The sequence below is a fragment of the Takifugu rubripes genome, chromosome 17, assembly GCF_901000725.2.
Source record: "Takifugu rubripes chromosome 17, fTakRub1.2, whole genome shotgun sequence".
In the NCBI taxonomy this organism is placed as follows: domain Eukaryota; kingdom Metazoa; phylum Chordata; class Actinopteri; order Tetraodontiformes; family Tetraodontidae; genus Takifugu; species Takifugu rubripes.
The window spans coordinates 8,840,320-8,864,853 of record NC_042301.1 but is presented as its reverse complement, the minus strand read 5'-3'; the positions used below and the strand labels follow the sequence as shown (position 1 = coordinate 8,864,853).

General features: G+C 47.4%; 3 protein-coding genes across 16 annotated transcripts; all 3 read right to left on the bottom strand.

Moving 5' to 3' along the window:
• Positions 1 to 1,352: 1,352 nt before the first annotated feature.
• Positions 1,353 to 7,701, bottom strand: aftpha (aftiphilin a). Of its 8 annotated transcripts, none has more exons than XM_011612650.2 (10): positions 7,545 to 7,701; positions 4,771 to 6,261; positions 4,450 to 4,613; positions 4,258 to 4,372; positions 4,114 to 4,170; positions 3,929 to 4,039; positions 3,778 to 3,841; positions 3,252 to 3,335; positions 2,634 to 2,757; positions 1,353 to 2,490 (listed from the first exon to the last, which is right to left on the bottom strand). In XM_011612650.2, exons 2-10 carry the CDS (start codon positions 6,226 to 6,228, stop codon positions 2,349 to 2,351), a joined length of 2,319 nt encoding a protein of 772 aa, XP_011610952.1. In that variant the 5' UTR covers positions 6,229 to 6,261; positions 7,545 to 7,701; the 3' UTR covers positions 1,353 to 2,348. The 8 variants fall into 8 exon arrangements, 5 of the variants coding, with proteins under 5 accessions (XP_011610952.1, XP_011610953.1, XP_011610954.1 ...); XM_011612651.2 differs by having other exon boundaries at positions 3,778 to 3,838; XM_011612652.2 differs by lacking the exon at positions 3,252 to 3,335.
• A 230-nt stretch (positions 7,702 to 7,931) lies between these two features.
• Positions 7,932 to 10,057, bottom strand: LOC101073084 (galectin-related protein-like). 3 transcript variants are annotated; one of them, XM_011612658.2, is made up of 5 exons: positions 9,944 to 10,057; positions 9,070 to 9,129; positions 8,896 to 8,984; positions 8,499 to 8,682; positions 7,932 to 8,427 (listed from the first exon to the last, which is right to left on the bottom strand). In XM_011612658.2, exons 1-5 carry the CDS (start codon positions 9,974 to 9,976, stop codon positions 8,284 to 8,286), a joined length of 510 nt encoding a protein of 169 aa, XP_011610960.1. In that variant the 5' UTR covers positions 9,977 to 10,057; the 3' UTR covers positions 7,932 to 8,283. The 3 variants fall into 3 exon arrangements, with proteins under 3 accessions (XP_011610960.1, XP_029706964.1, XP_011610959.1); XM_029851104.1 differs by having other exon boundaries at positions 9,070 to 9,147; positions 9,944 to 10,005; XM_011612657.2 differs by having other exon boundaries at positions 9,070 to 9,188; positions 9,944 to 9,997.
• Positions 10,058 to 10,441: 384 nt separating this feature from the next.
• Positions 10,442 to 24,464, bottom strand: LOC101062565 (equilibrative nucleoside transporter 2-like). 5 transcript variants are annotated; one of them, XM_029851098.1, is made up of 15 exons: positions 24,316 to 24,464; positions 23,647 to 24,149; positions 13,608 to 13,752; positions 13,480 to 13,532; positions 13,322 to 13,403; positions 13,044 to 13,192; positions 12,766 to 12,905; positions 12,501 to 12,635; positions 12,312 to 12,409; positions 12,117 to 12,189; positions 11,862 to 11,950; positions 11,587 to 11,695; positions 11,303 to 11,388; positions 11,041 to 11,237; positions 10,778 to 10,920 (listed from the first exon to the last, which is right to left on the bottom strand). In XM_029851098.1, the coding sequence occupies exons 4-15, from the start codon at positions 13,506 to 13,508 to the stop codon at positions 10,809 to 10,811; spliced, it is 1,299 nt and encodes a 432-aa protein (XP_029706958.1). In that variant the 5' UTR covers positions 13,509 to 13,532; positions 13,608 to 13,752; positions 23,647 to 24,149; positions 24,316 to 24,464; the 3' UTR covers positions 10,778 to 10,808. The 5 variants fall into 5 exon arrangements, with proteins under 5 accessions (XP_003972280.1, XP_029706958.1, XP_029706957.1 ...); XM_029851097.1 differs by lacking the exons at positions 23,647 to 24,149; positions 24,316 to 24,464 and adding exons at positions 14,648 to 14,729; positions 14,832 to 14,976; XM_003972231.3 differs by lacking the exons at positions 23,647 to 24,149; positions 24,316 to 24,464 and adding an exon at positions 14,648 to 14,922 and having other exon boundaries at positions 10,442 to 10,920.
• Between the last annotated feature and the right edge of the window lie 70 nt (positions 24,465 to 24,534).

Sequence of the window (24,534 nt, the reverse complement as noted above, 5' to 3'; positions counted from 1 at the left end):
AGGTCTAAAAGAAAAATAAGTGGACCTCGGACTCTTGAAACTGTTTTCTTTCTGTTTTAGCTCTGGTTTAAAAGGCTTCTTTGGTTCTAAATTATCTGTACTGACAGAACGTGGTCCTGCAGGGAGGGCGATGGTCAGCAACAATTCACAGGGAGGCTGCAGCATTTACATGATGCTCAGCTGCTACTGAGTGGGCCAAGAAAATACACACACACACCTAGCAGCGCCACCAGCCAGGAACAGACTAATCAGACCAGGATGTTCTGATCTTCTATGGTTTTGCTGAGTTTGTGGGAACCTGTTCCTGTTGTGACAGGACTATGTGGTCTCCTGTAGCTGTTTTCAAGGTTCCACCTGTTCTTCAGAGATCGTGTTCTTCATTCCAGGGTTGGAACCAGTCTGCTCATTCTTCTCTCCAGATCTTAATCCACACACGTGTTGCTCTCTGGATATCTTTCTGTAAACCTTGTTAATCAGCAGGTTCTGATCTACTCAGACCAGCTTGTCTGGCACCAACAACCAGCAGCCTTCACGGTCATTTAGCATGTCTTCTCCATCCTGATGCTGGTTTGACCTTCAGACGGTTGTCTGGACCACGTCTACAGGGCCAAGGCCTCATTGACATCACATTTTTGGGTGAAAACACAAAATTTGTTTTTGGTTTTTTTCTTTCCCCTGTCTGTTTGCCCAGAACATTTGATTATCACATCTTTCCTTACAGAGGAACCCAAACTGGAGTGTCTTGGTGATTTTGGGCTAAAGCTTCAGGTGACTGAGCTTGTCCAAGTAGACAGAACATTTGTAGAAGAGGAACATCAAAAGTAGAACTATAGCAACAATAACTCCCAAACTACCTTCTCTGTAGTTGAGGGTTGCTCTTAGAAGCAACGCCACCTGGTCAACGGTTCACTGGAGAACTTTAGTGCTCAACATTAGAGCTGCTGTTCTGCAAGCGATCATGAGCTCCCTTAAAGCTCCGAGGGAGGCTGCTTAGTTCTTTGGGTTGACCTGGTAAAGTGCCGTTCCAATGAAGCAGTTACTTTTTTTTTTTTTTTTGAGATGCACAGGTGGCCAATGGGGATTCTTCATAAGTCTCAATGTCAGGTCAGTTTCTCATCCAGAAGAACCTGGAGGTGACTGATCTGTTGTCACACAAACAATAGAAGCCGATTGTTGATAACATCTTTGATACTGAGTCGCATATAAATCTACCTAAATTAATTTAATAGCGTTTACCTATTAAATTTAAAGTAGGATTCGCCAAGTAGTTTGTTCTTGCGGCGCCCCCTGCTGGACGTCAGGTGTAACAGCAGGATGGAAGCCTGACATGATGAAGCAAGAGGAAACCAGCAGAGAAGTTAACTATTTAATTTGTGTACACTAAAAGTAAAATATACAGTTACAGTCAAAAGAACCTGGACATGCACAACAACCTTCCTGACAGGCTCTTCAAATGATTCCATTTTTTCCATAGGAATTTCCCCTTACATTTACAGTCCATAGTTTAACTGTACACAGTCTAAAGCCACAGTGAACTATGATTACATCCATTTCATCTTTACAATGTGCAAAATCCTCCAGGGAGGGAGACGTACGGACCAGAGTCTCAGCAGAGAAAAACAACAAAAGCGTAAAAGAAAGTGTTTCAACCAACACACACCACCAGTTTGGTCCCTTCATCCCCTCAGACGACCCCGACCTTAGTGGTTCACACCAATATCCCAGTTTTACCCCAAAACGACAGAACCAAGGGCCCACCAGAAAAGAGATGAATCCGTCAGAATCAATGAAGGGAGCAAAAGAAATGATTCTCCTGGAACAAAGTCAGCAGCATTTGGTTTGGAGGAAGAATCCAGAGAAAAGAGATGGAGGGACTAAAGATAGATAGTACATTAAAAAAGAAGCTAAAAACAAACATTCAGGGGATTTTGCAGGCAGTGTGGTTTCAAGTCAATAAATATGCCGATATCATTTACCTATACCTTTATGAATGGATTAATTTCAGCTTCCGTTTGGACCAGTGTTTCCTTCAGACAAAAACCACCACAGATATAAAAATAAAGTCAAAATAGAAACTTAATCCCTGATTATGTACATGATTTCTCTGGATATGAACCATCATCTATAAATTAGCATCTCTATAAATTAGTTATTTACCTGTGCACGAACTCGTCCTCACTCATCCTAAATGCTTCAATTTATTTTTAAAATGGATAAAACAAGACAAATGTTAAAAAAAAAAGGACAAAAGTGAAGAACTAAAGACCAAAGTAAATAAAAGAAATAGATTTTGTAAAAGCTTCGGAGCTGGGTGGGGCCCAGAACGGTGCTTGCTGGGGGGTAGGGTCTCAGTCTGGCGTACTCTGGCAGACAAGTGGCGTCAGTGTGGCAGGAAACATCAACACTTTGGCCTGCATGAAGGACAGATCGGGCAGAGCGGCAATCACTTTAGCCGCCTCTTCACTCAGGTTCTCTTCCTTCCTGGGTTTCCTGTCCAGACAGGAAGTGACCAAAGAGCAGTGGCCATGATCATACATCAGAATTCAGCAAAAACAGTAAAAAGTTCCTCCTTTAGGCAGAAAAAATGTCTTTTATTAAAGCACTGAAATGAAGACACAATAAAGTGATCTGACCTGGTGGAGGTGCTGGTTTTCTCCATGGTGGACATGAGCCGGGCAAAGGCATCCACCATGCGGCTGCTGGAGCTGCTGAGGTCCAGCTTTGCTGTGGTCAGCTCGTACAGCTCGGGGTCGACCCCTGACCGGGACAGGAAACAAGCAGGCTTTTATTGTGAAATCCAAATGAAGTTTGGACGATGTGTGGGCTGTTAACTGTAAAACCTCCAGCCTATGTTTGTTCTTTATGTATGGTAACTTTTCACAGCTAAAGCAAGACATCAAAACTGGCATTGTTGGGAGAAATGTCACGCATTTGTGACCTCTGCAGGAGAAACATTCAGATTGGATTGTTTTTATTTGTACGGTGTGCTGAAAGGAGGCTGAAACTTTCATCCCATTCCAGAAATCTGCTGACAAATTCCTCACAGGTGTGCTCTAATTTACTTTCAAACAGCTTAAAAAGAACAAACTCAACAGCCCCCAGCGGGACGAAATGCCGCCAACGTGTGGCTGCGCTCAGCAGCTGCATCTGTAACAGCGGGAACAAACTGAAACAAAAGTGAAACTGTGTTGATATTTGATGAAGGTTACAGGTGAGATGGAGGAATGGAAGGATTAGGAGGAGGTGCTGACCTGGCATGGAGGCTGAGTTGGTAGAACCTGAATCCTCCACAGGACCAAAAAAGTCCAAGTTTAAGAGAGCCGAGCCTCCGCTCGCTGCAGAATCAGGGGCGGCCGAGGTTATCAGACAGACAGAGTGAGACAGCAGAGACGCGTACTGATCAAAGAGTAAGACAGGTGACAGACATGTTGCTCCCATCGGTGAGAACAGAGGAGGAAAAATCCACCAAAACCTCTGCTCTCAGAATTCTTACCTTTTCCTCCAAATACCAAAGAATTAATGTTCAACTGTGGCTGATCCACAGTTTCCTTTAATCTACTTCTGATCAATTATTAAAAATCTCAGCCTTTGATTTCACCTGCAGATGTTTCCTGTGGATTTTTCCTTCATTGAAGAACTTGTTAATAATCAGAGAATAACATGCAGGATGGACCCAGCTCCTCTGATTGGCTGGTGACTTTACACATTTCTCAACAGGAGAGATGATTAAGTGACCACAGAAGGGAGCCGAAGGTCAGGAGGGCGAGGCTTATTTACCATCCAGAGGGTTGGTAAGGCCACTGCTGCTCCAGTCAAACTGGATGGGGGGGAGCGCCTCCTGCTGAGTAACAACAGACAACATCAACAGCTCCAAACGGGTGCACGTATGTGCGCATTGGTGCCGACAGACACACACTCACTCACTTACCTGGACTGAATCTGAGTTTTCTGTCACCACTGGAGGCATCTGGCCGATGGAGGCGATCATCTCTGCAGCAGAGATGGGCTTCACAGGCTCTTTGGTTGGTTCCAACATCCCCTGAAATCACAGCAGGATCAAACCATCAGCAAGGAACCTGCACGGCTCAGAGGACAGAGGGTAGGTCGACTCACCAGACTGGCAGCATACATGGGGACAATTACGGGCTGCTTCTTCTGTCCGGTGAACAGCTGTAGGGGGAGAAACCGCAGGTTTACAGAGCATCTATCGTCCTCAGTCTCCAGAGGATCTGAACCCTCCGTTAGTCCAGGACTTACGATGTTCCGGGTGTCGATTCCCAGGCAGGACAGCAGCACTTTGTTGCAGTGGGAGCCCCCCCACTGGTGCCTGAGCCCAAACGCTTCGTGGATGTCCTGAAGCCGCATCCACACACTGTGTCAAAGACACAATGGTTGAAAAGGCCCTCATCTGGTCCTGCGTGAACACAGACGTGACTTCAAAGGACTCACCTGTTGCACAGTGACCCCCCCTCCTCCCCCCCTCCAGCCTGAACCCTGTCCTCTGCAGGTCCCAGCAGAGTCCTTAGGAACACCACCTCTTCATCCAGGCTAGGAACAGCAGGCTGAGGGAAGCTGCTCTGAAACAACTTCTCCAGGCGGCTCGAGAGCGAAGCCTGCAGACAGGACCATCAACAGGTCAAAGGTCAGACCCACGCCAGCCAGAAGGATCTTTGTCCTCATTTATTGTTATTTTGTTAGCTGTTGTTTTACGTTTACACAGGAACCAAGACACTCTTCTCCCAGTCTGACCACTACGGCATCAGGACTTACTGTCGTTTTGTCTGTCCCAATGTCGTCCCCTCTCACTGCAGCCTCTTCTCCTCTGTGCTCCTGCTCCTTCTCCTCCTCTCTGCTCTTAGCAGAAGCAGAGATGTGTGTCTCAGTGCTGAACGCCGCCCACGACTCCCCCTCCCCATGCCCCTCCCCAAAGGCACTCCACCCTGCGTCTGCCTCCTGACCATCAGTAGCCGAGCTGAAGTTTCCAAAACTGTCACTGATGGGGAATTCTGTGAACTTCTCAGTGTTGTTGTCAGTGCTTTGAAACTTGGGGGCATTAAAGTTGCCAAAGTCGTTGTCGTCCCTGTCCTCTGTAGGTTCCTGCGTGGGGGCAGAGCTATGTGACCTGCTCCCGTCCTGCTCAGCATCCTGTTCAAAATCAGTAAAACCTGGAGCACTGAAGGAGGAAGCATCACCAAAGTCCCCAAAGTCTTCATCATCTTCTGCCAGCTGGCTGTGGTCAGCAGGCGTGGTGGTTTCCCCCTGGAGAGGGGGGGAAGGCACAGAGCCCGTGGTGCTCATGTCGGCGTACTCCTCCAGAGCATCTGTGGACAGCAGGCGGCCAAGCGACGTTTCCGTCTCTGTCTCGGTGTCAGAGCTCTTCCCGTGGATCTGTTCCGTCTCTTCAGGTCCACTGGGCGAAAGGCCATTTTGACTGTGGGCCCCCACATTGGTCCCGTCAGCCACGCCCAGTCCGTTCAGGGTATTAGTGCAAACTGAGGCCAAGTGCTCTTGTGCAAAGGGTGCATCGCTGGGGGGCCCCGGGCCCCAGCCCGTGTTGCACGAGCCATCTGGGGCCTCTGCAGGAGCAGATATGGACTCAGACTCCTGGGTTCTGCTTGAGTCCCTGAGAGTGTCCTCTGCAGGGGCTCTCTGCTCTGGATGGATGACGTGTCCTTCAGCATCAGAAAAAGAAGCAAAGTCAGCAAAGTCGTCCTCTGGACTCTCTGGCCGGACGCTGCCCAGATCCTCCACAGACGTTCCTTTACTAAGAGAGTGGACAGAGTTCTGCAGGGAGGGGCTTCCCTGAAGGTCAAAGGTCAAAAACCCATTAGTGAGAGCCTCTGGGCCTCTGCTGTTGGGGTCGCTCACTGGATGAACTGGGGAGCCTGTGAGGACACTTTTTGTCTCAGTCCTGTCTGTGGGAGTGTCGCCACGGTGCCCTGCTGGCACGACTCCATTAGCTTTGAGCGGCTCGTTGCGGTGCATGCTGGTGGAGGAGCTGTGGCTGAATCCCAGCATGCCGCGGCTGTTGAGGAGCTCTGGGGGGGAGGTGGCGTTGAGTGCTTGTGTTTGATTGAAGGTCGTTGGGGTGTCGAGCTCCGTGAGGCTGATGCTGGCGGGCAGAGCGGGAAAAGTGCCGAAGTCTCCAAACTCACTGTCCTCCTCCTCTGTGCCATCATCCATCGGAGGTGGAGACGAGGAGTACATATGGATCACCCCTGGCTCCATGGCTCTTCAATGACTTGACCTGTCTGGTTACACCTTTGAGAAGAAGAGAAGCTGCATCAAGTCAGGGAATACACATTATTTAGACAAACAACAGTGATTTTACTACTGCAGCTTTAATTAGGGTGGTTTAATCCCTGAGAGCAGAGAACAGTAATGGAGTGATAATGGGAAGTAGTAAAGCTGAGTGACACATCTTCTGACTTCTGAACAGTCCAGCATCAACCCTAGACAATAACTGAAATATTATCCTTTTCTAACAGTTAATCCTAAAAATGATGCGTGTTGAAACAGTTTCAGAATTTGTCAATGAAAACGATCTACGTCTTCTCAGTTGCTGACACCGTGTTAATGTTAAAGAGAGCTGATGGGATGGCAGCTGCACTGAGGCGGACAAAAGGAACCTGTCTCCGTTCTTGCAACCTGAGCAGCGGGTCTGTGTTTACTGATCAACCTTATCTCAGGATTGCTCGAAGCAGCCGGTCCAGTAAGACCAGTAAGACACAAAATGGTTCATTTTCATAGGAAGACCTGGTTCATCACCGCAGACGTCAGTAGATTTGACAAGAGCAGCAAAAAGACAACATTAAACAGCTATTCTGAACACTTTTAAAGACGATTCCATCCGGGTCCGTCGGAACTATCAACGTTTTCACAAGGGCAGCATTTTTGAGAATTTGTTACCATTTGTTGCCAGGGTGAAGGTTCGAGTAACTCCTGGTCAAGGCTGGCTGAGTATAGAGCACTTTTCATCTGAGGCTGAAGTTAAACAGTTGACGGCTAACGTGGCTAAATCGCTGAACTAGCTTAGCTTGCTAACAGGCGGGTGGGTGCTCGGCAGATACATGACAGGTGCTTCGTGTGGAATATAAAACGGGCACAGTGCGATTAATCTACTGTGATGACAACAACAGCACCAGCAGCAACAACAACAAGTAGCATTAATGACACTATACGCGTCAGACATTCTAATCTAAGATGGGTGTAAGGGTGGACAGGTGAGCTTTGCTAGCCTGAGTGTAAAATAATGGAAAACGATGTTGCCAATAGCGAATTTATGCCTCGCATAGACGTCCGTCGCGTCCGATGCTTTGCTAAGTAAAACACATTGACATTCATTGTATAATCTTAAAAACAGCAGCATTAAATGTTGGTGAGACGTGAACTAGCTTAGCTTAATGCGCAGCTAGCTAATATAACTGAAACAAGCGTCTCCGCTGCTCGCTCAGTTAGCCTTAGCTTAGCTTCGCTTAGTTTACCTTCACCATCCAGCTTTGACAGCAGCTGCCTCAGTAACCGACACAAAAGGTCTGACTGACCGTGAGACGTGGTCCGCTGAGGTCCATGGCTGGCTGAGAGAACGAAGCGCTCTCTACACTGAACCGGGTTTGTCCAGCTGGGCACTTGAGGACGGCACAAACCAAAGGTTGACTCAGCCGGCGGCGGCTGCTGTTAGCCTGCCCGTATCTCCCAGCATGCATCGCGGTGGAAGCAGCACGACGACCGCTTCTGCAAAAACTTTTCGCGTTGAACAGGTTCAACAGCGCTCAAAACCAGTCAGAACGGCCTTACTGGGACCAGTAGCAAGTGGCAACTCCACATATCCATCCAGCCTGTCATCATGTATAATCAATGTATATTAATCACAATAGCCTGTAGCTTACAAAGTAAATATACTAAAATACAGCTTTTGTTTCTTTTTTGGGCTTTTAATGTGGAATATAGAGGACGGTCACTTGTAAAAACACTCAAATACGATTTAAAGGGCCTTTTTAAACCACAACAGTCACTAAACTCTATTCAAGTAAATACATTAAAAAAAATTACAGTTTAAGTCTGCAACAATCAGATACAATATTAGCAAACAGTTTTGTATAGTATATTTAAACTATTGCTGCTGTGGGGGTTGATGTACAAATCTGCTCTGTGAGGCAGAGGTATTTGTAATGACAGCAGCATCAGTAAAACTTCCTGAATTTAATGTGGAAAACCAGTGGGAACACCAACCAACCACAGGCCTGCACAGGCAGACGGGCTACGCTCACACAGGGTCTGGATTTAGGCCAGTTTAGTGACAGAGACGCTGCCTTTGATCCACATGGTGTCAATGTGGCAGAGAGACGTCAGCCTGTGCTGGAAGTCGCAGAGCTGCTCGCCGTCCACGAACACACGGAAACGACTCCGCTCGCAGCGAATCTCCAGCTGCAAACACACATTCACACAGACAGGTCAGAAACTGCAGCCAGCCACCACATCCACAGCCTTCTGGTTACCTTGAAAGGCTGGTCTTTGATGAAGGGGAAGAAGGGGACATCTCGCTCGGCGTCCCCCCAGGATCCAGACATGCAGGCTCGGCGGATCGCCTGGTGATCCCGGAAGCGGATGCAGAGCTCCAGCGCCACGTCGGATGGAGGTTCCCCAGAAGTTCCACAACAACCGGTCAAGGCAACGTAGAACCTGACGGAGGCCAGATCAGTCATATACGCCAATACAAAATCAATTTTCAAGTATTTATAACATCTGAATATTTCAGCTTGAATAGCAAAGTTATAACATGGATTTACCAGGTTTATAAAGTTTAAAGGAATCAAAAATGACCTCTTAGTTACTCATCCAGAACCTTACCAGTACTTGAGTAAATTGATCACTTGATGTGAAATCTGAGGTCACCTGTCTGGTCGAGGGTCCACCACCCCGAACATGATGATCCTCTTCCCTGGCTGCAGCCCACCTGGGATGTGACCTCTGAAGGGAACCACCTGAGCAGCAGGAGAGATCAGCTTTCAGACATGAATTGACAAATAAAAGCGTTCTTTCCAGTTTTGAATAATGGAGTCCAATTACCAGACTTCTCTCAGTGTCTCTCTCTGCAGGACGAATGCTTGGCTGGTTTTCTTCACTTTTCTGTGGAAAAACCCATTTCTGGAAGTGCATCACAGCCATAGCAGCTTAAACACGAACATCTGTCAATATCATAGGATGGTTTTACTGGTCTCACTGTGTTCCATCTTTACAGAAGAAACTTCCTGTCCGTCACACTGGACACACTTTAAATAGCAGTTATCTGACTGCTTCATGACCTGAGAGAGGCCGCAGGGAGGTCACATGACCAGCATGTGAGGAAATGAGGAAAAGTTTCGTTTTACCTTCTAAATAAAAGCACAAATGCCTTCATACTGGGCCTACATACTTTGGGGACAGTTGGGTGTGTTAAAGTGGGTATGAGATCTTGTTCCGAACAGGATGTCTAAACAGCATCAAGAGTAAGTTTCTGTCAAAGTTTCACCAACAATGTCCAGACTGATGCGTGAAGGTCCCACATGTACGAAACAATTCATCCACACAAAAATATTAAAATGGACTTTTTACTCTACATTTATTCCAAAAATCAAGCAGAATATTTAACCTCAATATAGTAATTACCAATGTCTTTATTCTGGATATCTGGATTTTATAACACTAGCAATGAAAATACCCGAAAGTGTTCATAGTTGTGACATCGGAAACACGGCTCTGAAAAGCTAAATCTTTTAATTTTTTTTTAAAACCTGACCGGAAGTACCTTCACTACAATGATTCTGTCAGAGCTTTGGGGGGGGAAACAAATCTAGAAACGATCAATGCCGAAAACCCAGGACTTTGTGAATGTGCGTGTGTGTCTGTGTCAGAACGAAGAACTTCCGGCGTACTGACGCGACGCTCAGGTGTGTGAACTCACCTTCCTGTCTGGTGCTCGCACGCTGTCAGCCATGTCGAACTGGACCCAAACAGACGGCAAAGACGTGAGCTGCAGGTCCGGTCTGATCACCTCCTTTCGCGCACACGCGCGCTGATAATCAGCTGCTTTTTCTGTTTCAGGAACAACTGAGCTCATTGTGAGGCTGCAGCTGAACATTGAGGCTTTTATTCAGTCCTAAAAATGAGTGTCAAAACTAGAAGATGCTTAAAATAATGTTTGTGGAGGTGAAGGAAAACTTTTTTGTAGATCAGAGTTTTGGTTGTAATTGCTCAGTTGTTTTCTTCATGTGATGGTTGGTTAATAAAGTTAACTCAGATGCAGACGTTAGTCTATGTCTTTCATTTCATTTTCAAACATCAGATTTTTCTTTTCTGTTCAGAAAAATGGCAGGAAGTGAGGTCAGAGGAAACATCCATCCATCTGCTCCTTTTTTACAGTTGAAACACTGCCACAAACGTACACTTGGACACACCATTGCTGGTGTAACTGCAAAAGCAGGAAATGGAATATTTAATAAAGTCTGATTACAGCCAGTTCTGAGCTTTGACCTTGTTCAACAGCACACAGATTCATGTCTGTTAACCAGCATTGAATAATCAGCCAGACATCACAGATAAACTCAAGTAGCTTCTTTTTATGGCATTAAATAAAGTGTGAAATGGACTTCAGGAGCGACACCAAACATAAGACCAAAACATCCAATTAAAAATCCAATTTCTGAAATCTTGAATGGAATTTTCACACTTCAGACTGAAGCCTCTCCACTGGAGGCTGATGTGGACCACTGTGAAGAACAGCGTTCCTCTCTGAAGGACCCACAAGAGCTCACACAGTCCATGGCATCCTACACCAGGCTTCCAAGCAAGAAGGAGAAGGCTGCTCCTACTGCCAGACCCAGGATGAGGAAGAAGGTCATGAGAGAGCCAGCTGTCTCGCAGTCCTTCCCTCGCACCAGCCTGATGAGCAGAGCCAAAGTTAGAACCCTAAGGCAGCTCTGAGCTGCTGATGCAGCAGCAAGGATTCTGACAAATGTTTCATTTTCCCAATTTAAAAAGGCAGCACTTTCTGTTACTCACTGTGGCGCGTACACCATGCAGAGGGTTGCTAGATAGCCATTGGAGAAGGCAAACGCCGCCATGATGGCCACAAAGGCGCCGTCATGTGTGAAAATGGTGGGCAATCTGGAGTTCTCCACATTACAGAGCATAAGCAGAGGGATGAAGATCAGGCGAGACAGCACGGCCACAGGGAGCAGAGTACTGTCTCTGGACGGCTGTGAAGACATCCTTCAGGTGAGTGAACAAAACAGGAAGCGCTCAGCAATGGCGGCGGACTCACCCACTGGACGATTGACACGGAGCTGCGGCCGACCAAGTCCATGGTGTTGAACACGATGAAGCAGCAAACGCAGGTGAAGACTTTGTCTGGAGAAGATAGAACCTCCCCCAAATTCAGTTAAAGGTGTGAAGACAAACATGGCTGCCAGAACATGTGAGCGCCCCTGATGGCGGCTCCAGTATCATCCAAACAGGGTGAAACAAGAGTCGCACCTGAATTTAGCAGGAACTCATCAGGAGCTCCTCCCCCAAACATCATATGATGCCATTATGAACTAGACTGACCCCAGGTGACGACGTCCTTGTAGACAGTCTGAACTCGGACTGCGATGACAGGAAACACAGACAACGTGACGGCGAACACACAGGTCACACAGATCGCCGTGAGCCAGATCTGCAAAGAAATTCCAGATTATCAAACCCAAGACGAATCAGCCACAGTGGCACTAGCGATCAGCTCAGGGACACCATCACTGATACTAATTAGGACCAATCTGATTACAGTAGTCCATCGGATGCCTTTAAGCAGTAAACTTATTGGATATTTTTAAGTGCTTCACCTTCCTGAAGACGTTCGGGACGGATGGATGCCGACCTGATGAATGGCGGATATCTGTCACGTTGGCCTCCAGGTTTTTGCTGTTCAAGGCTACAAAAGGAACGTTAGCGGCACCATGAACAATTTCAACAGTCCAACAGCCGAACTGATGGGATGAAAGGTTCTACAGTAGTTCAGAGCCAAAGCTTTTAAACCTGGTTTTCTACAGTAGTTATGACTCTAAGCATAACCTGCTCCTACATATCTGTAGCCTTACCGGTGCTGCTGAGGAGTTCCTGTGACTGCATGCTGTCATGCTGACGTCTGTTCAGGAAAAAACCAGCAAATTTCTGCAGACCAGACAGGAAGACTCACATCTGTTCCACAGTATAAAGATCCTGCCAGATCTCTGGTGTGTTCTACTAAAGTTTGGGTGTTTTTTACTGATTGTGGTCCTCATTCCTGTCCTCACCAGGTGAGGCAGCAGCAGGTAGCACACCAGCATTCCCACTGTGGCCACACACGGCGTGATGAAGTATGCCATTGCGGCTGTGCTCTTATCTGCGTTACCTTCCCAGGAAACAAGAAATCCCAGAATTTAGACTTGATTCATTCCCTCAGCATGACTTTAAGCTCTTGGTGGGTTCAGGTGGTCACGTACTGATGATGGAGAGGAGCATTGCGACTGCGGCAAAGATCCCAGCCAGACCCTGACCGCTCATGAACAGCGTGCTGTAGCGAGGAGGGAAGAGCCCCACCAGGCCGAAGAGACTGGCCTGGAGGACCGCACCACAGGCTGCACACACGCATATGCACACGCACACACACACACACACACACACACACACACACACACACACACTAATATATTGTTATGTGTTAGTTTTGGCTGTTGTGTTTTGATATTCTGGGCCACCAAAACTTACTGCTGATGAACCAGATGGTTGCCAAGGTGACAGAGAAGAAGGTGTCTGGGTGCATTGGGACTTGGACCAGAGCTGCTGTGAGGGAGAAGAGGAGGAGGATCCCAACCAGGCTGAAGGTCACACGGAGCCGCTCTCTCACACTAAAGAACCACCCTCATCATCACCATCATAACCACCACCATCATCATCACCACCACCATCATAACAACCATCTTTTTCACCACTACCACCAGCACCACCCCCACCCTTATCTCCCTGCTCCTCCTTCTCCCCCTCACCAATGGTACAGGAGTGAGTTGAGCAGTGTGAAGAGCAGCAGGGGCAGCTGGGAGAGCAGAACCATCCAGCTGTCGTAGTTGTAGTCGTTGGTGGATTCTGCTGTGCTGTTAGAGCTGCTGTTGGTAAAGCTGAGCCGCTGGTTAAAGTACTTCAAGAGAGAAATCGGACAGGAAGATTATTCATGAAGCTGTGTTTTAGAGCTTTTGTTATACTGACAATTGACTAACTCCATAAACTGCCCTGAAGCCCTGAAGAGGAGGAAGATTATGGGTGACACCTGAGAAGCAGTGATGAAGAAGTTCCAGGGCAGCAAAACTCCCAGTCCAAGCATGAAGATGATGACAGCGACAGTCTGACCACTGCAGACACAACAATCCTGCTGATGTCGGATCCAGAGCACAAAACTAGCAGAAACACCACCATCGCCTGCCTCACCTATCAGGAGGAACCAGCTTCTTCTCCATCCTGATACTCCTTCACACCTGATTCTGCTTGTTGGAGAGCAAATCTGAGCATCAGTGATGTCTGAACTATTTTTACCTGAAGTCAATTTTTAATATTACCTTAAGTATCTGATCAGGTTTGAAGGTCACGTGTTGGTAGCAGCATGAGAGGGTGGGGGAAACACTTGTTTGGCTTCGTCTCTCAGCCCAAAGTCACCTTCTGTGAAATCTGGCAGATGTTTGGAGCTGCGAGGCCCTGGATCACCTTGATGTGAGAAACATCAGTGTGATGGAGCAAGAGAGAACAACACATCTGCAATGTCCTATTTTTGGTCCAGGCAGATCTTCAAACGCACAAATCATCTTTTATGACGATTCACACAGCTCCAGGACGGAAGGTGGAACCCCCCTCACCCCCCACCCAAACACACACCCCAGACACACATACGCACAAACACACATCAGACACATGCACACACACCAGACACATAGCCACACACCCCAGACACTCACACCCCCCAGACACACATTCGCACATCCCAGATACACACACACACCCCAGACACACACACTGGAAGAACCAGACCTAACAAACTCTCCTGCAGACTACTGAGAATTTGTTTAAATAATTTGTTCAGGAGTAAATTAAAATATCCGTTGTTATTCATCAGACCTGTATGAATAACAATGGATGCTGTTTACTAGCATATAACACAGTCAGCAAACAAAACATACGGCCAAGTGTATGTGTGAGTGTATGTGTATGTGTGTGATGGTCCTCAACCCTCCATTTCAACATCTAGAATCCACTAATCCTCCAACCCTTCAAGGGAAATGTTCACACGCTCGAATCTTAATCTGAAAACACGTGCACTCCGGCTCAGAGGGTTTCCATGGTAACGAGGGTCAAGTAGAAATACCACGCAACGTTTAATGATAACGCTTGATCGATCATGACTAATAAAAATAAAAACCTCCACTAGCGCGAGCCGACCTGTCCGATCACAAAAATCACATTTAATCAGGATAAACTGACAGAATCTGAAATGACATTAACCCGCGTGCTTGATTCACACGCGTCTCCTGTGTCGGTCACGTGCAGCCACTTTAGAACGGTCATATGTCAGAGAAGGTAAAGAAGAGGAGGAAGAAGAGCTTACCTGAGTGTCCCGAGCAGGTCTACCAGGTGTGCTTGTATGATCAAACGTCATCAAAGGCGCGCGCGCACTGCGTTTGCGTTTCCTTCCGGTGCAGTGAGGTGCAGGAAGACGTGATTATTATTATTAGTATCAGTAGTAGCAGCAGCAGAAGTAATAGTAGTAGTATTTTAAATGTTGTTGTTACCCGTCCACGTTGGAAAATAGATCATATTGTGGCGAGCTCGGGTACCGAGTTGCGGAAGAACTTAGATGCAGATTTCAGTCAACTTATTCTGCTGTTCAAATGCAGAAAGAGCCACTTTAGTTATCACTCAACAGGAAACACACGAACAAAGGGAAGTCTTCAATGACACACATAATCTCGCTTATGGTGTCCAGGTGCAAACAATAATTAAAACAGTAATTAAACACATTAACGACCAGAACTCAATAAATAGAACATTAACATTGAAAGTTACAAAGGATAACATTTACAACAAATAAAAAACAGGGTTAACACAAACCTGAACCCACAGAACACACTACTACAAAGCATGCTGGGAATTTCCCACTCTGACCCTCCCCAACACGCTACAATATCTTTTGTCATAATTAAGAATTAATCTTTTCTGGAGAAAGATTTTCTGAGACTAAATTAAAAAATATAAAGTAAATATAAATATATTCAGTAATGTCTGTTCCTATTCTTTGTCTTCTGTATTTTAAAAGGACAGAACTCTTTGTCACCATTTATTATTTGCACATGTGGAACTCTGCCTTGCGACTTTCTTTTATTCTGGCAGCAACAAATAATAACACGGATAGACAGTTAGCAGCCCGCTCCAGTTCCTCTCCCAGGAGAGTATTGTGCAAAAGGGGAGAGGCAGAGAGATCACCATCACTTTTTTAGGGTCACCACAGAAGAAGAAATGCAGGACGGAGCTCCCAAACCCATCGTTAAGCACCGGAAATGCTGTATTTTTGACAGCTGAGCATGTAACAGACCATATTTTGTGTAATAAAAAATGCTTTATAACACATTATAACACAAAGGCCCTGTTACGCTCACCCCCTCAGAATTACACAAAATCACAAAACCAAAAGAGTAGCAAAAAACAAAACAAAACAAAACACCCCAACACCCAGCACCATAATACAAGATCAGCCACAATCACACAATCAGCTAGACAGCTACCTCTTCAAAGAGTTAAGAGTCAGAACAACATTGTTGAAAACTCCATCGATACAATAGAGATGCCTTTTACATCTCAAGGGGGAAATATGGCTGCCTAGCCACAGGTGGCTGGGGTTTAAGGCATGGCAGTGCACATCAAACTACACAATCATGACAGGAGATGGAACAGGCCTGGTACCAAAAAGTGAGGTAACCTGAGTCATAGATTCATCAAACAGACTAGTTATGCTGATTCCTGTGTAGTTTTTCTGCTTCCCCCCCCCCCCCACCCCTCTATTCATTTACAGGTATCGCCACCTTCGGAGCTGCATGATGACCTCCGGCCCCGCTGACCCGCTGTATAGTGTATTTTTGTGTGTGTTTCTGTGCTCTGTGCCTCTCCTCTCCCTCTCCTCTCCCTCTCCTCTCCTCTCCTCTCCTCTCCTCTCCTCTCCTCTCCTCTCCTCTCCTCTCCTCTCCTCTCCTCTCCTCTCCTCTCTCTTTACCCAGCCGGCCATCAGCATGCAGGAGGGTCCCCCTACATGAGCCTGGTCCTGCTCAAGGTTTCTTCCTGTTAAAGGGGAGTTTTTTCTTGCCACTGTTGCTTGTCTGGGGTTAGGCCCTGGGATTCTGGAAAGCGCCTTGAAACAATTTCGATTGTTATATAAATAAAGATTGATTTGATTGATTGATGGATTCAATCAGGCGATAAACTGACTCTGCCAAATCGTGTAGTACGTTGGTTATCCCTAAGTGACTCTATAGGGACAGCAGGGGAGAGGACGGTGGACTCAGTGGGGGAATGCTGAGGAACACTGACATCAGGAAATCCACCTTCAGCATCACATTCCGACACAGGCGGGGGCAGTTGCTGGACCCACGCTGATCTGCGATCAGAGCTACTAACAGTACTGGAAGAAGTGCCGGACACAGCCAAAGAGGGGCACATTGAAGCATTGACATATTAGTTTCATGCAGATCAGGTCCAGAAGCAACACCAGCCAGAGAGTCCACAGGTTCAGCTGCACCATCCAAAGCCACATCCTGTGGCAAGAAGTTCACCTCAAGGAGGAGGTTGCGGTGTACCACACGCTCATTCCCATCCATATATCTGATTTGGTAGATGTGCAGGGCAGGTTTTAAGGTCACAACCATGTAAACAACCAGCTCCCATTTGTCAGCAAGCTTCCGTTTTCCCCTGGAACCTTTATTCGCCACAAGTACCTCCCCAACAGACAGAGGCAGGCTTTTTGCTCTCTTGTTATACTGATCTGACTGATGTTTCTCCTCCTTGGTGCTACTACGCTGAGCTTGGAGCATGGCCGAGCTCAGATCATCCACCAGAGACTTGACGTAAGTGGCATAGTCACAAACAGTGTCATCCTGGAGAACACTCTTGAACATGAGGTCAACTGGCAGCCTGGGGACCCTCCCAAACATTAAATAGAATGGCGCAAACCCTGTGGTTTCATGGACAGTACAGTTATATGCAAATGTCAGCGATTGAATCATCTTTGGCCATTTCTGTTTTGATCGTGTGGGTAAAGAGCTCAACATGTTCCCCAGAGTGCGGTTAAACCTCTCTGCTGCCCCGTTACCCATCGGGTGATAAGGGGAGGTGTGGGACTTGCTGACACCACTCAGCATCAAAAGTTCAGCCAGCAGCTCACTCTCAAAATTTGCTCCCTGGTCAGTGTGGATGCACTGGGGAAATCCATAGACACAGAAGAATCCATCCCAGAGTTTCTTAGCCACTCTCTTCGCAGTCTGGTCCTGACACTGGAAAGCATGGGCCAGCTTGGTAAAATGATCAGTGATCACAAGGACATCCACAGATTTGTTGTTGTTGTTCTCAGCTGACCAAAAGTCTATGCATACAAGCTCCAATGGCGCAGTGGTCTTGATACTCTCCAAAGGGGCTCTAATGGCTGGTTCTGGGGTTTTACTGAGGGCACATCTGTGACAGTTCCTGACGTGACTGCATACATCCTTCTCCATATCGTGCCAGAAGAAGCGCTGCCGAGCCAAAGAGAGGGTGCGTGGCTGACCCTGTTGACCTGCATTGTTATGAACACCAGACAGCACCACACAGACTTCAGAGAGATGGGGACAACAAACTGGAACCTCTTGTGCTTACTCATAGGGTCCTTTGAGACCTGATAGAGGATGCCATCCAGAAGAATTAGTTTGTCCCAGTGCCCTGTCCCAGGTGCAGAGTCTCCCGACTCTCATGGCAACGTTCACGCCTAGATGGGCGGCGCTTCTGCTCAACAAAATATAGCACCCTAGAGACAGCAGGGTCCTGTGTCTGGTGGGACAGGAGGTCAGCAGCAGACAGAGCAGTGAAAACATCTAAGCTCGGACCATGTCTGGGAGGTGGTCAACAAGAGATGCTGCAGGCAGTTGGGGAGCTGAGTCCCAATCACTGATGGAGGACAGGACTGAGGAGACATCCTCTTCTGACATAGACATATTGGCAGCAGTGGAGAGGAGTGGACCATCCAACGACTGGGGCTGACATGGCAATCGGAAAACATCCTGCAGAGCTTCATCATTCATTCCACATGCTCGCTCCATCAGTCAGGGTAAGGCTCTGACAGGAGACATTGGACCAGTGGCTTCACAAATGGACTCCTGCTTAAGTCATCTGCATCAACATTCAGCTTGCCAGGAACATACTTGATCTCGAAACAGTATGGTGCAAGCTTGGAAACCCAGCACTGCTCACAGGCATCCAGCTTTGGCTTAGTCAGGATGTATGTGAGAGGATTGTTATCAGTCCAGACAGTAAACTTATGACCTTTCAGCCAATGACTGAACTTATCACACACAGCCCACTTTAGCACTAAGAATTCAAGTCTATGGGCAGGGTACTTGGCTTGGCTGCGACTGAGAGATTTGCTTGCGAAGGCCACTGGTCTTGCTCTTGTAGTGTCTGAAGAATGTGTATTGTTCCCTAGCAGATCCTGATTTTTGCTGAGGATCTTAGTTTTAGAGACCTTATCTTCTTCAGCCATCCTGGCACCATATCAACATGTTCCATTCTCTTCAATAAACATCTCTGATAAACAAGTTGGTGTCTACGAAGATTCCTTTTTCATCAGCACATCACCAGAAGAAATTTACCACACTCTCTCCTCACCGGCCGGAACTTGGGATAAAACTGCTCCTAACCCATCCATAGATGCATCAGTGGAGAGAATAAATGGTCGGCTAAAATCTGGGTGAGCCAGCACCATACAGCCCAAGAGTGCAGCCTTGAGTGCCTCAAATGCCTTCTCACAGGTAGGTGTCCAACCTTAGGGTGTTAATTTGCTGTAAGTCCCTGCTTTCCCACAATTCTGGCACTTCATCTTTCTCTTCTGGCCTGCTGTAAGTGCATAAAGTGGCTTTGCAATACGAGAGCAAGCAGGGATGAAGTGTTGGTAAAACAGAGCTTATACCAAGGAAGGATCTCAATTTCTGCTGAGATGGTGTGCAGCCATCAGGATCCATTAGGTCTTCTTTCTGGAAGTTTGGTAATGACCTTTATCTTTTCTTGGTCAACAGAAACACCTTCAGCATAAACTACATGACCCAGGAACCTCACAGACCGTCGCAGGAAGTGGCACTTTTTTTGTGCAAGCTTAAAGTTGTTGGCCCGCAGACGACTGAAAACCAGCTCCAACCTTGCCAATGTCCCTTCCTCCAAGGGTGCAAACACCAGCAGGTCGTCCTGATAGCATAGAAGACTGGAGAAGTTTAGATCACCGAAAATGCTGAGCATCATTCTCATAAAGGATGCTGGACTGTTACACAGACCTTGGGGCAGGCAGTTATATTCATAAAGACCCAAAGGAGTGGTAAAAGCTGTGAAATGCCTGTCAGACTCATGGAGGGGAATGTTATAAAATCCTGATGTCAGGTCCATGGTACTGAACAGGGTGTTGCCACCAAAGGCGGCGAGACAGTCCGCTTGATGGAGCAGAGGGTGAGCATCCTTCACAGTCTTTGCATTGAGCCAACAGAAGTCACTGCATATTCTCAGGTCACCAGACTTCTTCCAGACCATCACTAAGAGTGAGGCATATTCACTGGTGGACTTACTGATAATGCCTTTCATCTCCATGTCTGAAAGCACTTCGCATAACTGTTGGTAGTGTGCTGGCGGCACCCTGTGATAGGGCAGCCGAAAGGGGCGGTCATCGGAGAGGTGGATATGGTGGACAAAATCCTTTACCTCACCACAATCTAGCTTGTCCCTAGAAGATACATCCTCATAGGACATGTTGGATCGCAATACCTCTCGTGTGTCAGTGCTAATCCGCGTGTTCTTTGAATGAAGACTTCAAGAAGAATAATGCCAATTTAAAAATGTATTTAACAATAGAACCAATTCAAGATACAAATATTACAGAGCTCCGGGCCAGTTCATAACCCTACAATAACAGAGTCCATTGCCAGGGCATGAAGTCTGACAACCTAACTATCCCTTGGCCCAGTCTTTTATAGAAACACAGATGCAAATTATTAATGTTCATACAGTCCAATCCAGTCCTTCTTCTTGGATGACCTCATCCTCTTCTTCCAGTCCCATTTGATGTTGGTACAGTCCTTCTTCTCCATTGTCTTCCCAGGTGGCCAGATCAAAGTTCACATTCTTCATGCAAATCAGCTTATCATCACCACAATGCTGTCCCTTTTTATGACGTATGTTTAACACCTCCAGCCTGATTGTCTCCTGAGATTACAACTGTCTAAACAACAATCCTGTCAAAGGAATGTCTCTGATCTTTATTACACTTGCTAAAAATTCTACCATACCGAACTTCTAAAGTACTTCTAACAGAAGACAGGAACATATGGTATAACACATAGTAACAAGATAAAGACAATTCTCTTCAGACAACATAATCTCAGCCAGTTTTCTCTTCGATTCACTGGAAACCTCACAACTGTTGATGTCAACATCACCTAAACCACAGTCCTTCAGCAGTCTCTTCGGATCCTGTACCTGCTGTGGCAGGGCAGGGGGACCCTCTGACAGTCCTGGCTGGGTCTTCACAGGCCCTGTGAAAAAGCCAAATCCTCTGCAGCAACACATGGGAATACATCAGCAACTTTTGTATTAGAGCGCAGTGTCACAGCCTCATTGGTGGGATTGAGGACCTTCAAAGGGATCCAGCGGTCACCCCACATAGGTGTTATAACCCGGCCTACCATTATGTTTCTTGGGGAGGAACAAGAAGATAATGGCTCAACAACGACAGTGCTCCCTGTTTACACAAGAGCAGAAGGCGGTAACTTCCCCCACACCACATACTCCTGCCGAGGCAGCAAGGTGACAGCCTGCCTCAACTTAACTGTGCTGATCTTACCTGGCAACTCAGGACCTGACAAACATGAAATACAGCTCAGGAGCTGGAGGAACTGTTCACAGCCTGGATCTGCATTACTAGCTGATGCAAGTTCCCAATTATTTGGGTCAGATCTTCTGAATGATAGGCCGGAGGACATTGCTCCCAATGATCAATTCATCTTTCTGTCCAGGCACTAGGAACGTTGGCACCTCAAACCTCAACCCATAAATTTCAATGTTCAAAACATAGATGCATCTTGGTTGTGTGAGAAGGCCGCCACAACCCACAAGGACCACACTCTCTGGGACAGGCACAGGGTTAAGAACAAAACCATTCCCTCTTAGCCTCCACTCCGCTTCTTCGCTCAATGTGCAAGACACGCTACCTGAATCAAGCATCCCCCTCAGTGTGACCTTGTCACTAATCAAAACGGGTGTATAAAACCCTCTGTGACCCCACTAAGATTACAGTCTTATCATCACTTAATTTTTCACAGCAATTTGTATACACAGAGCATACATCAGGTTCATTGGTGAGGGTGTTGTCTGCGTTGCCTATGTTACCCCTCTCGTCACATGGGCTGACTAGTTTAAACCAGCGCTGGAGGGAACAGGGGCGGACGTCATGCTGAGCAATCTGTGTGCAGTCATGTTTCATGTGTCCAGAGCCAAAACAGTTGAGACACAATTTAAACAGTCTACAGTGTGCGTAGGTTGTGTGATCACTAGATCCACAAACTTGCGGCATGTTGAAGGCTCTGACGGCTTTGTGGACGGCCAGGACGCTGCTGATCTCCACGGCCAGTGGTGAGAGATGCAGTGCACAGAGATGGCTCTACCAAACATGTCGGCCATCTGTTGAACTGCAGGTTCAATAGACAGAGAACTGGAGACAGGCGGTGTTGATGGTGCAGACGTATGTGGTTGATGTGGGCAGGATGGAGTGCTTGTCAGCTGAGGCTGACCAGGGACATCAATGGTTGGAGAGGAGGCATGGGGCGACATGAACCATCAGTCACTGAGGAAGCTGCACCACTAAGGTGGGGTTGCCAGGTATGGCTAACAGGGTATGGGTTAGGGACAGCTACACTCATAGCGTGTTGAGAATGAACCATCGCCCTTCTGACCATGCCAACATGATTGTCTAAGGGATTCTGCACCTCAGCCACAGTCCAATCTTCAGGAGGCTTGAGTTGGAATGACAAGGCAAGGGTGGGATCAGGACAATGAGAAACGAACATTATGACAACTTCCACTTCGGGTCTTCCACCTGCCTGCCTCGCCTGCCAAGGCACTCATCAGCTGCATCAATGGCCTTGTTTAGGCGAATCCAAGAATCCATAGCATCCTCACCCACTCTTGGCACTGTGTTGTAGAAGTCCCTCATTGGCAGGTTGAAACACGGCAGCTCGCCGAAATTGCGCTTCAGGACGTCGAACACAGCATCAATCAACTCATCAGCACACAAGTCTTGGCGGCAGCTTAGTGACACTTTTACCACATCCCTGGCTTTGCCACATAGTCTAGACAGTAAAAGGTTAAACTTTCCGTCAGGTGTGTCATAGCTCTGCTGGGACAGATAACAGCATGAAGACCTCAAATGTGCAGGGAAGACGGACCAAGCAAAGCTTTTGTGGCCACACCAACAAAGCCGCAACACTCCCGCCGCCACTCCACAAAACTCACACACACTCTGGCCCTGATGGGCAGGCGCTCCCTCCTTAAGTAGGCGACCAGATGTTAATTGCCCACAGGTTGAAATGGAATTTGAGTGCAAAAGAAATGGAAATTAGGAATGGTGTGGTGGAGATTGGGAGACCACATAAGCCTGTTTGGCACCTCATGCATTTACAGTAAACAAAGGCGCCCTGAGGTTCAAAGGAGACCTGCGTCAAACGACTGAGGAGGGGGACATTCTCAGCCATTCAACTTCTTCCTGTGTCCTGTGCATGCAGCGCGCACACGCTGTGCAGACGTCCTGTGTCCGCGCCTTGGAGGCGGGCCTCTGGCTATATAAGATCAGAACTGTGTATGCATAGGTAGATCTCTCTGCATGCTTCCGTGCATGTATCCTGACCAACTGACTGAATAAACCATCTCCTACGCAGTAACTTAGATTCATCGTTTACTTCTCGAAACGGCTAAAATTCCGCGACAAGGTGCACCTGCCTGCAGCACCAGCTGCCACCAATCGAACTCCTCCACGCCCCCTGGAGGAAAAAAACAGGCACAACCCTGAACCCCAACATTACCTTCCCCTCAATGGGCGCCTCCTGGGGCCCTACAAGGCCCATCAAGGTGGGCACAGCAGAAGCAACGGGGGAGGTTAATGTCAGGGAAGGGGTGAGGGGTTGGATCTGAAGCACCACCGCGTCCTGACCCGCCGGGTCCACAATGGCCAGAGTGTTCTGTTGCGGTACGTAGCTTTTTAACAGAACCTGAACGCAGGCCAGGACACAAGTGGTCCGAATGAGTTTTATTGTCAAGGGAACACACAAAAAGACTTACGGGACTGCAGGTAGCTCAGGAGTCAGAGTCTGCCCTTCACAGGTCCACCGGTGAGTCCTCAACCAGAAGCAGTCCCCCTGGACTGCAGAGAACTCGGGAGTCCGGTGCGGCACGCTCACCAGCCCAGCAAATGGCATGAAGACCTCGAATGTGCCCAAGAGACACAGAAGACAGAAGCAGTCCTCCTGGACTGCAGGGAGATTGGGAGTAAGCGTCTGCCCTTCGCAGGTCACAAGTGAGTCCTCGAACAGAAGCAGTCCCCCTGGAACTCGGGAGACAGGTCCTGCACCACCCAGGTCCAGCAAATGGCATTAAGACCTCGAAAGTGCAGGGAAGACGGACCAAGCAAAGCCACGAAGCAACACCAACAAAGCCGCAACACTCCCGCCACCAATCCACAAAACTCACACACACTCTGGCCCTGATGGCGACCAGATGTTAATTGCCCACTGGTGCGCCTGACTGTAGCGCCAGCTGCCGCCAATTGAGCTCCTCCACGCCCCCTGGAGGAAAAAACCAGACACAACCCTGAACCCCAACATTTATCACACATTATAACACAAAGGCCCTGTTTCACACACCGTTTTCATTAAGCTTTAATTTTTCAAACTGTAAATCATATACAGTAATTGGTGTAAAAAATGATAAAAGAACAGTAAAACAACCTACTTTAAATCCTTTGGGGTTTTTTTCCCTGAAGTGAAGCAAGACACACAACGGTCCACTCATTTCCTTTGTCTTATAACTATTTAATCATCCTGCTGGTTGTCTGCTTGTGTTCACACACAGTGACACAAGCAGAGTCCCCAAAATTCTCCTGAGAACATTCCATTGACAACATTCCACTGACAACATTCCACTGACAACATTCCATTGACAACATTCCAC